The sequence below is a fragment of the Merops nubicus genome, unplaced genomic scaffold (assembly GCF_000691845.1).
Source record: "Merops nubicus isolate BGI_N331 unplaced genomic scaffold, ASM69184v1 scaffold7942, whole genome shotgun sequence".
Classification (NCBI taxonomy): domain Eukaryota; kingdom Metazoa; phylum Chordata; class Aves; order Coraciiformes; family Meropidae; genus Merops; species Merops nubicus.
In genome coordinates this window covers 43,181-55,220 of record NW_008595546.1, presented here as the reverse complement: position 1 = coordinate 55,220, position 12,040 = coordinate 43,181, and the positions used below count along the sequence as shown (strand labels likewise).

Below are 12,040 nucleotides of genomic sequence, written 5' to 3'. Positions count from 1 at the left end.
CTCCACAGGCAGGACGTGCAGTGACCGGGAGCCAGGAGTCTTCTCCGGAGGCAGGGGCCGCGGTGGCCCCAAGCAGGGAGCCTTCTCTGTGGGCAGGCTACGTGGCATCCCCAAGGAAGGAGCCTTCTCCAGAGGCAGAGGATGGGGTGCCTCAGAGCTGGGAGCATTCTCTGTGGTTGGGACCCACACAAGCCCAGAGAAGGAAGCCTTCTCCAGAGGTGGGGACCGTGGCACGGCCGATCCAGGAGCCTTCTCCATGGGTAGGATCCGTGAGACTGAGGAGCCAGGAACTTTTTCCATGGGCAGAGGCCACAGCACCCCAGGGCCAGGAGCCATCTCCAACGCTGGGACCTGTGGCACCACGGAGCCAGGAGCCTTTTCCACAGACCGGAGCTGCAGACTCTGGGTCAAAGCTTTGTCCAGTGGCTGAAGCTCATCGGCCTCAAGAGGCTCGTCCACCAGCTGGGACTGTAGGGTCCCTGCTGTGGCGAGAAGTCTGTCCGACAGTTGAGCATGCAGGCATTTTGTTGGGAACTCGTCCAGCAGCTCAGGCTGCTGGGTCGTGGTGTCAATGAGAGACTTGGCCGATAACCCCAAAAGCCCGTCGGCAGCCGGAGGCTCGTCTGACAGCTGGAGCTGCAGGGCACCAGCAGTAACAAGCGACTCGTCCAACGACTGCTCGGCTCCCGGAGGAGATTTGCTCGGCAGAGGAGGCTGTGAAGCATCACTGGAGGACTCGTCCAGTGGCCACAGCACTGCGTTGGCGGGAGGCTTGTCAGGCTGCTGAGGCCTCAGCGCTACAATGATGGGTTGCTTCTCTGACTGCAGCCTTAGGGACAGGGCAGCCTGGGGCCTGTCTGATGGCTCAAGGCGGAGTGAGAAGGTGGTGGGAGGTTTGTCTGAAGGCTGCAGCCGGAGCGAGAGGGTGGTGGGGGGTTTGCTGGATGGCTTCAGCCTCAGCGACAAGGTGGTGGGGGGTTTATTTGATGGTGGCAATCTCACTGCCAAGGTGGCGGGTGGTTTGTCTGGTGAAGGCAACCTGACGGCCAGGGTGGTGGGGGGTTTGTTTGATGGCTGCAACTTCAGGGCTACAGTGGTGGGGGGCTTGTCTGATGGCGGCAGGCGCCGTCCGCAGCGCTAGGGTAGCGGGGGCCTTTTCTGGCGACTGCAGCCTGAGGGCCACAGGCTGAGGTAAGCTGTCCAGAGGCTGAATACTCAGGTCTGTGTCTGCGGGTGGCTCCTCCGGCGGCTGGGGGTCCTCACCATCAGCCAGAGCTTCTATGGGAGGCACATAATCACGAATTTCTCCTGGCTCTAGAGGGTTAGGCCCACAGGGATCATGTTCTGTGCAGCTTAACCGTCCATCCAGCTTGGAGATGAAGAGCATGCCTTCTCGGTGCTGCTTGCAGAAGGACCTGGGGCACATCTCACAGAAGGAAGCTGCTTCCTTACCACACATATCACACTGATGCCAGGGGCACTCCCATTTTCCTGCAGCACAAACACAGGAGAAAAGACATACCTTAAAAGTGGTACATGGGTAAGAGAGAAGGTCTGCGGCAAAGGGAGTCAAAAGAGAGTGGGAACACCCCTGTAATACTCCCATACAATTCTATGGGTCCTCAGTTTCTGCCATAGCTCCCCGGCTCAGTGGGCAGTCAACAGGAACCTGCATCCTCAGAAGCAACAAGGGCAAGGATATTCATGAGAAAAACAAGCCACACCAGGTTAGACCAAAGGCCCATCTAGCTCCATCCCAACACTAACCAATATGGTTGCCTAGAGAAGAACAGACACCCCCAACTTGCACAGCTCTGTGGCTCTGGTTTCCACAGACCACAGCAGTGGTATCTGTGCATAAAACACCCAACAGATTTCTTAAGTATATCTTTAAGAGATCAGGTTAATGTAAGTCTTTGTTAATTCTGGGCCAATAACCTCCCTTCCTGTTTATCAGAAAGAAGAAGTGAGAGGGCAGTGATCACAAGGGAGTAGGTTTCTAGCGTCTCTGTACCCAAAGGCATCTTCCTGAATCTCTGTACAGCCACGATAAAAATACTGCTTAGCACAAAGCCAAGCTGCTCCCTGAAGAGCTCCATGTCCATGCTGAATCTACTCACCATCAGTATAAACAGCATGACAGAGGGAAAAACCCAACATTACTCCTGAACGATCACCGATTTTTTCACTTGTAGGTGACCTCACTGGTTCAGCCCCCTGCTCCCCCAGCCAAGGCTGCCGCCATCTTTACCAAATGCTTCTCCCCACTTCATGGGCACAGGGAACAGTGAGACCATTTGCAGCCAGGATACACAACGCTGAATTCCTGGCCTCTCACCACAGGATCAGTATGGCTGTTTTTCTGCCTCCATGCTCCACCAACACCCCATGCTCCCCCTGGCTTCTTGCCTCACTGCAGAGAGCAGCTGCCTGCAGAGCAGCCCTTGCACGGGCCACCACAAGCAGTGATGGACATGAGGCGGGCAAGAGCTCCTCCCAGCCTCCCTGATCCAAGCCCACCAGCTGTGGCTTTGGCTACCAGCCCTTTCCCAGGGAAGCTGGAGGAGAGTGTGGCTGCAGCACAGCCCTGAGCAGCTGTGGGCACCTCTCCATGCACAGCAGCAGCTTTCTGCTCTGCTCTCTCATGCTGCTTTTCCCCTGGGGTTGAAGACAATACGTAGCATGTTCTTCCCCCTTCTCTGAAGGCTGCCCAAGGTTTCTGATCCAGTCCTTAAATACGTACACTACTTTGCTGTGTCTCTTCCAATTTTCCAGCAATCTTTTCAGAGTGGGGATGTTTAATGCTAGAAGTAGTTTTACCCCTTCCAGGCTCAAAGTGCAGCAGCACAGGCTGTCGCTGCTCCCCCTGCACCGTTCAGCACCCCACAGGCACACTCCAACACTCGCTCTGGCCACTGGGAAGACTCTGGGACTACTATTATAGAGGTCATTTGTATGGATGGAAAATAAAGTCAGTCAAAACCTGCCAGTATGCTGCAGGAAAGATAAATCCTATCAAACCACTTTTATGGTCTTTGACAGGATAAAAGGCCTAATGAATAAGCAGCCTCTCCAGAGACAGCCTGGAGCTCTCAGAAGTAAGATCACACAATTAGTAACATGCAAACAAGCAGGAAATTCCTATTACTCGACAGTAATGCCCATCGTAGAGGAAACTTTTGAAGTAGAAAGTGCTGAACCTTTCATGTCCTGCATGGTACTCTAAGGAGTGGGCTATAAAAATTATAGCCTACGCATAAAAAGAAGAGTAAAATGGCTACAACTGACTGAAAATCAGTCTCAAAAACCAGCTATTAATAGTCTTCTGGCAAACTGTGGAGGAGGCATTTCCAATTATATCCTTCAGGAGTCTATTTTAGCCTGCATTTTAATTTAAATTTCTGGAAACAGAATAACAAATACTCTTACAGAAACAGGTAGGTAACAACAAGGCTGTGAGGGAGTGCAAAAATCTGGTTAAACATGCTCAGAATTTATGAACAGATGCTCTTGTACCTACAAAGTGCAATTAAATGCAGACCAGTGCAAAGCAGGATTGCAGGAGGAAGAAAAGTATGTGAAAAGGATCAAGATGAACACTCAAGGATGACAGGGCAAACCACAAATATTACTTAAATTGAAGAGTTATTTTTTCCAAACCATTCAAATCTCATTTCCTGAGAAATCTTACGTAAAAGACAAAATATAATTATTCTTTTCTGTTAGTGTTAACAAGGCCTCGACTGCAATTCTTTAAAATACTCGTTAACCTCAGTTTCAAAAACATCTAGGTAAGTGGGGCGCAGTTCAGAGGGGACGAAGAACAGTAATTTTAGGGAATAAGAGCTGCAAGGAGAGGTGTTCCTTTAAGCCAGAAAAGCACTAAGGAGACAAGAGCCTCCCAGTAAGTAAGGAAAAAAACCAAAAAAACCCCACCCAAAAACCAAGAAAACAAAATCCAACAAAACCAAACCCACTATTGGAGAGATGGCAACCCTTTGTTCTTTCAAGTCAGACCATTAGGAGAAACTTTTCAAATGGAAAACGGGACAACAGGCCTTTGTTGGCAGCTTTAAAGCATGGGGAAACCTGCCACCAGGATGTAACAGTGTCCTGTCTTAGCACACAAAAATGGGTAGAAAGGCATATTCAGGACCCCCTCACCCTGAATGGCATAGCCCAGAGGAATGACCTGCAGGCCCCGCTGGCTGTCTCATCGCTGTTACAGCATTTGTTCAATGAGCAATCCATGCTCTGCTGTATAAATAAATGCCTTATGCTCCCCAAAACTCAAGACATGCACACGCATAATTTCTGTCATCTAAAAAATATACTACCAGCCCTTCTAAACCTCCTGCCCAATTACAGCTAGAGGTGCTGAATGCCCAGATCTGGCTCCCCATTATGTGTTGACAGAAACACTGTCATAATGACTCTCCTGGCAGTTATCTTCAGAGACCACTTGGTTCTGTGTTTCTTAGCTGGCCTCCAGAACATGCTCAGAAAATACCACACCAAGCTGCATAGAGAATTACTATGACAATGCTTACATCAAAAGATTTACAGCCCCCTAAACAAATTATTTCAGTGCAGTTGCCTTTATTAACCAAATGTATTATCTTAGCAAAATCCCCTGAATTATGTTTCATGAGTTAATTCTACCTAAAAGCTTGTCATCTGGTATTGTTTATATTCTTGCCATTTAATTCTTTAGGGACCTGACCTTGTATCGGCTTTTCCATCCTCCTGGCCTGACAGGAATCAGGCTAATTGGTCTACAAAGATTCACATCAAACTTTTTCCCTTTCTGAGCTCTGGTTAAACCTAAATACTCATTAAAGGTCACAGGAACTCCTTTAGTAGTTCATACAAACTGAAAAAAATGAGAGGTAACATTCCCCTCAGCCATCTCCTTTAAGATTTTTAAATGTTAACTTAGATGTTTTCCTCCAGCAAATGTTATACCTCCTGAACTACAAACAAACTAGGAACTGTTTTATCAGTCATGCAGAGAGCCTATTTCTTTCTCTGTACACATATGGAAGTATTTTTTGAATATATTTTTTTTAAATTTCAAATTCCTATCCTCACTTCACCTCAAACTAGAATTATGCTTTTGATATCCTTCTCTTCCTTAACTGTGAGCTCAGACATCTACCACATTCTTCTTGAACACCTGTTTTCCACCAGTGCTTTTCCTCACCATTCAATTCTGTCTTCAACTTTGGGAAAACACCCAATCTGAGGAAGCAATGCTTTAACTGATTTTGGGGCTGTCTGCCAGGCCCCAAGTTTGAGGTCAGCTCACAGATCTTAGGCAATGACCAGCTGCCCCTCCAGCAATTAATTCACCTTTTTGCAGTCACAGTGGGGTGCAGGGCTGTGAGGCCTGTTCCAAGTAAGAAAGATTTCTCTCTATTTAAAATGCTGTGAAGCGAGTGCCAGGTGACGAGCAGTGCCTGGGACACGAGACAACGCCGTGACCCAAGCAGAGCCCAGCTGTGGAGCACTGACCTGCAGGTCTCTTGGTCAGGTTGAGGCAGTCTGCATGGTACACCTTGGGGCAGCCTGGCTTCTTACAGGAAACCAGCTGCCCTCCGTCCCCACAGCTGAAACACTCGTCCTCTCGCTCCTTCATCACCTCCGCCTGCGACCGGCGCTTCATCTGTGGCCGTCTCTTCAGCTTCTTGGACTTCTCCTCAGTGAGGCTGGGTTGGCTCTGCAGGTGAGACAATGGCAGTTAATGGAGCTCTCTTCCCCTCCCACCTGTTCCCTTCCTGCTACAGTGGAGATAACCACAAACCTTGCAAAAAAACACCTCACTGCAGCCATACCTGAAACATGTAGGATCTCTACAGTGCTTCTTAATATCTGGCAACCAATTTACTATGGCAAATGGTTCTCATTGATTCTGAAAGAGCCTGGAAGCCCTGCACCAAGGCCTGGTTAAATGTGGGATACATACAATTAACAAGAGCAGCATGAGGAGTCCAGGGCTTCCTGGTGTTGCTGAGGTCATACCACCTCTCACAGACTCCTCAGGTCCTCAGGCAAAGCAGATGAGCCTCCTTGCACCCATGACTCATGAGGAGTCTCTCCCAGGCCTTCCTGCACTTCTTGACACTCCTTACTCCTCTCTCCGCTTTCAGTCTGAATTTATCTGTGATCAGTTCAGACCTATTTGTTCTTGTGCCAACACAGCTGAAATGCACAATGTCTCCTTCACCACAACTGCTCACTGATGATCTTCTCATGGCAGACATGTTTCTGCTATTACCCTCTAGGTATGTGCTCTGGTGTACGGAATCTCTGCACTCCAGCCCGTTCCCAGCTATACTCAGTTAAAATTATGTTTCCAACAGCTGTTACAAGCAGTAAAGAAATAACCACAACAGGTTCCAAGACTAGCATCTAAATGGCTTGAGTGCTCTCCACCATGGCCTAAGGCTTCCTCCATCTCAGCTTCCTCCAAAGCTAGCTCCTCAGAGCACTCCTAGTCCCTCAGCACAGATCCTCTCCAGGCTTAGCCTCCCAGTGTACCACTCAACTCCAAAAAGTGGTGCTACCTGTCCCTAGTTAGTGACATTATCAGTTTGGTTCATCTAAACAGACATGAGCCAAGTTTTACGCCATTTTCCACACATCTTCGTGTCCAAATATGCATCCTCCAGGCAGAAAAACTGTGTGTTGAGACAACGCTTATGAGGCAATTTTAACATTCTTATTTTGTGTAAATATTGGGTATTATTTTAATCACTCTCCTATCAAGATTAAAAACAAACCCACCAAAACAGTCTTCGTCTCCAGGCCTACAGCTTCAGAATTCGGGAGCAGTGGTTATCCAGCTGTCCTGCCATCAGGGAATTACATCTCTAGGTTGTTTCCTTCCCCTTCACATGTGGACGTTTCTGCTCTCATACCATCGTTCCCATTGACAATGGAGACAAGTCAGGCCTTCTCATTGAAACAGCAGGCAGTGAAATCACTCCACCTAAACTATTCCACCTATTCTCAGTGCCTAGTACCTCGTCCAGCTAATTACAAAGAGAACAGGAAAAACCTTTCACAGCTAATTTGCATGTCTAAGCAAGGTCTAACAGCTGGACTAAGCGATTCCCACTTGCTCACTGAAGTATAATAGACTCCTAAGCATTCTGCCTCACTCCCAGCTAGAAAGGTCACTTTTGAGAGTGAATTTGAATATAATCATCCAAGTTTTGTCTTGCTGTATTCTTCAGGAAGCTTAAAAACGCATCTACTGTGATATGAATTTGGGAAAAAAAAAAAGGTAGTGTTTTCTTCGGGATTGTTTCTTAGCCCATCTCATCAAGATGGAACACATCAATGCCAACTAAGGGGCACCCTTCTCTGACTTCCATCAAGCAACCTGCCATTTCAGGGCAAAAATGACAGTAAAGCCATATGTAACACAGAATCAGCACAAAAATCAATGGAATTTGAAATCATACTGCAAAAAGAACTAAATACATCAGATGTGTAGTTCACCCCATCTGTAAACTTCTGAAGACTTCACATTTTTATTATCGTGAGTTAATTTTTTTGCTGAGCTAAGCTCTCCGGACAAATCACAAAATCTTCACTATATATTGACGGGGTTTAACAACTGTGTTGCTGGAGCTTTTCACCCTGAACCATGGGTAAGCCAGCTGCCAGTACCCACATGCCAGAGCAGAGGGATTACAGACTGATCTGGTGAAGCTCTTGAATGAAACCAACAGCTGAGACATAGATTTAGTTTGTGACAGCTGGGAACTTGGCCAACTGCTCCTGTTGTTTCCTTTTCCCAGTGAGAACCAGCTCACACAAGGAGGTAACTGAAATCAATTCCTGTTACTGCATCATTGCAGTTACAACACAAAGCTCTCAAAAGTTGTCGAGTTCTAAAAGCTACTGATTTTTCTACTTTGGATATGGCAAATTTCTTACTCCTGTCTGATGCACGCACTTCAGTCGCTTGACCAAAATAGGAAAAAAGCCCAGGAACTTTCTTACTGCAGCAAAGATGGTGGTGTAGAAGCCTTCTGGCTCTAAAGCAACTCAACGTCTGAAAGAATGCAAGTTTGCTGGCTTTCCATGCATGCTCACAATTTACTCGTGCCTTTTCTTTGGGAAATGGGCTAAGCTGTGGTTTCTTGGTTATAGGGCTGAAGTTTTTCCCGTGCTAATTTCTCCTCTAATGTGATGGAAGCTGTCATGCTAGTAGGGCAGAAAACTCCCCCCCAAAAAATCTTTCCTTTATCCTTTTGTTGTAAATTACAATTTCCTGTCGTTATCTATAGCAACTCTAACAATCAGGCCTAAGATCTGTGCTTTCAGAATGAAAACTTTGATATTCAATTCATTTCAAGCAGTGTTTTCCGCAGCCACACTGAAACTGGATTACCCTTCCTGAGATCTCTGAGAACAAGTGATACACATCTATGCAAAGAGGTGATTAGGAAGAACAAAAGCTTAAAGGAGGCGTCCTACCTTTGGCCTCACTCCTAGGAAGCCGCTGCAGTTTGGAGCACCACATTTACAAACGGTCTTTCCATTTCCCAAACACTCCAGATTGTAGTTGAAAGTCAGCTCAGTACCTGGCACAGAAGCAGACCAAAACCAAGCAAGTTGTAATAAACTATGAAGCAGAACGTCTCACTGCTGAAGTACACTTCACTTTTGAAATACAATGATACAAATGACTGTCACAACTACATAAGGATACCAACTATTAATGTCGCCAAAGATCTGTGTGGATTGAAAATTCAGTGCAATCCCCCATGACTACTACATACTACAGCCAAAAAGGGAATTTGACCCAACGCTGCAGCTTCCTTAGTTCCATTTCTTGAGCCTGTAAAGTTAGAACAGCGAACCTCCACTGATACCACATGTATGTGTTTCATTATGCCAGTGCTGGCGTTGAGTCTCACGGCTGCTTATGTGAAAACAAAAATTAACCATCTTCGCAGGGAGCTACAAACCCTCCTCTTTCCTTACAGAAACACCTGCAGGCTTTTAGCCGCGGGTGGTGTCAGAGCAGGGCTCCTTACCAGCTTTGATATTGACGATTGCGAAGAGCCCGACGCGAGTGTCGCCGTTGACACACCACTTCTGCGTCTCGCAGTTGGGCTGGCAGCAATGGTTCATGAACCGCGCGTAATTGCCCTTCGGCCCAGCATCGATGATGCGATCCTGGGGTGGAGAAAAGGAACACCCAGAACCGTATGTTTAATAAGCTGTCATTTCCTGCTCAAGCCATCGCAGCACGGGTACCTGGAACAACTGCACTCGGACAAGTGGCTCACCTCCTCTCAATGAGCTCAAATGGTTGGTTCAGACTACTCCTAATCCTAAGGAGATCCAACCTGGTACTTCTCTACTGCTTGCTTCTCTAATGCATGTAACAGTGTGTTCTTTTAGTCTTCTCTTTAATGGGAATGCAGACCAGCTCACCAGCAACTCTTAGCATCTCTTTTACTTGCTGGAGAACACTACTATCGTGCCTTCCTTGCAATTGTTTTACATCTGCCTAGGATGCCGGCAAGAGGAATTCCTTCCACATACCTTATCCAGTGTCAGCATGTAGAAATTGGTGATGTCATGCTCCTGAGCATAGCGGATTCGGGCGCTGCATTCCTCTTCATCAATTAGCTCCCCAACATATTCATTAACAAATTCACCCTGCCAGAGAGAAAACAGCAAGCTGGTAAGTTAAGACAAATTCCCTCCAGGACAGAGCGGCATCCACCTTTGTCTTAAAATTTAGTTCCCGTTTCCTTTGTGGAAGCCTCTTAATAAAAATCTTCCTCTATGCTTTGCAGCTAGTTTGACCTATACACTTCAACAAGAGCCCTGAATAATACATCTGTTTCACACTCTCAACAATGCAAAATAAATTAAAAAAAAGCAACAATGCCCATCAGATCATTCTTTGTGCTGTGGGAAGAATTAATGTTCAGGACTGGCAGCAAGTAAACCGCAAGAGCAGCTCTCTGCTGCAACGCTCAAAGCACTGCATAACTGCATTCCAGCTGGAAACGATACCCCTTTGGGGTCCGACCACACTGAGCAGCACGAGCACCTCGGGCACTCGCTCCTGCAGGGAATCTGTGGAGTTCCCCTGCAGGGAAGTACTGCAGAGACTGCACGTCAATCACCAAACCGAACCCCAGCTCTGCTCCGTTATGTAACTGAGTTTTGCTGTTTCCAGACCGTCTGCTAAAAGTGAAACACAACACATGGAATGGCAGAGAGATCCTCTAACCTATATCACAGCAGGCAGCAAAGCCTAGACAGGACAGACTCACATTTTAACTTCTGCTATTGAGCCCTTCCCCCTGGCATGTTGTCCCTACTCCTTTTTCAGACATTCTTCTCCTACTGTGCTCGTTGTCCTCTGTTTCACTTCACCTTTTTTTTGCTTTGGGGTTCTCTTTGCTTTAACATTCTTCCTGCTCCATTCAGCACAGATGTGTGTCCACAGAACTACTATTCTCTGAATTTAAAAAAAATATATACAAGCGTTTTAGCTGGAGATACCAGTTTCAGCAATAATAAATAGCCATCTCCAAGACATTACCCTTCTGTAAGAGCTAAGCCCTGATTTCAGTTTCTGATACAAGGTTCTCATGCTGGAAAAATCTGGCTATTTCAAGAATGGGAGGGAAGTATAATCACTGATCCCCATCTGGAAATCCTGACCACTGTCTTCAGGCCCATGTTCTGGTGTGCCCATAAAGCCCATTGTTCATACAGGCAAACAGATCGAGCAATGATCTTTCTTACCCTGTGGGACACCAACATGCAAACCATTTTATTGGTTATCTGAGCCAAAATATTGTTGCCAGGACTGGAAAAGTTAAATTCATCCGTTTCTTTCCTAAATGGCATGCTATGGCAAGAAGTCTTCTTCAGATTATGGAAGTTAGTAGTTTTTCAAATCTATCAAAATCAAAACTGAGCAAGAGAGGAGCAGCAAGTGAAGATAACAGGCAGAAACGGAGCACCGACCTTTCTGATGTCTGTTTTGGCTTGCAAGCCCCAGCCTCGCGCCAGCGTGCGGAAGATCTGCACCTCGGGGTACTGGCGCTTGGAGAAGCACTGGTTCTGGCAGCGCTCCCCCGCGGGGCAGACCATGGGGTGGCACTCGTAGAGCAGCATGCGGTTGATGCACTCGGAGTCCAGGCCGCAGGGGTTCTCGTCCGTCGGTTTGCAGTTGCAGCGCGGAATCTCGGACAGGTCTGCGGTGAAGATCTGCACCTTCCCCACCGGCCGGTTCACCTGGAACGCACGCGAAGGACCTCAGCTCCTGAGCACAACGGGTTATCCTGATAGTCACTTCTGTACTCAGCCCTTGCTTACGAGCTGACAGGCTGCAGTACGAGACAGTTACAGCTAGGGGCAGGAGGACACAAGTACAGGCTGATATGTACTTCTGGGCACCCAATTTCAAGAGACTACTGTGGGAGGGAAGTGAGGGAGGATGCAGGACCCCAAGCATCAGCCGGTGCAACACGTACTCTGTGACCCCAGAGTGAGAAGAGGCTGCCAAGTATCCCACTCCCATCACCAGGGTGCCTAAATCCAGCTCAGTGCTCTCGTTGGATGCACACCATACCTGTGACCGACACCAAACCATTTGCTATGTCAAACAGCACCTTTTCCAGTCTCTGAGCGTCGGGTCCTTTTCCTCAGCTTTTCCTTACAGCCCTGGTTTTCAAAACTGTTACTTTCCAGCTGGTTTGTGCTCTCGGCTGTCACTACAAGGACCAGGCAGACATGCCTGTAACAGAGTACAGAGGGCCTACCTGTGCACCAGGCCACATGCAGTTAGCTCCCTACCTAACTGTCCTGTAGATGTCAATGAAAGAAAAACCAGAAAAGGCTGGGGTTGGGACTTGCAAAGAGCAGCCCAGAGTTAGGCCAAAGGGCTCTATAAGAACTGTTCCAGAAGGAAGAAGAGCGCAGCATCAAGTGGAGAAGTGACTGGCATGTCTGTGGCATGAGCAGGGTCCTTTGGTTTTGGTTAAAGGCAGCG

At 47.5% G+C, this 12,040-nt stretch overlaps 1 protein-coding gene across 1 annotated transcript in view; it reads right to left on the bottom strand.

Annotated features, from left to right (window-relative positions):
- Positions 1 to 12,040, bottom strand: part of LOC103768912 (histone-lysine N-methyltransferase, H3 lysine-36 and H4 lysine-20 specific-like) — a gene marked incomplete at its 5' end in the record, with an annotated part of 39,887 nt that overhangs the window by 861 nt on the left and 26,986 nt on the right. The window contains 7 exon segments of the mRNA XM_008936075.1: positions 7 to 1,131; positions 1,133 to 1,491; positions 5,515 to 5,719; positions 8,491 to 8,597; positions 9,054 to 9,195; positions 9,568 to 9,684; positions 11,014 to 11,283. Of these exon segments, the coding sequence (XP_008934323.1) occupies positions 7 to 1,131; positions 1,133 to 1,491; positions 5,515 to 5,719; positions 8,491 to 8,597; positions 9,054 to 9,195; positions 9,568 to 9,684; positions 11,014 to 11,283 (2,325 nt within the window).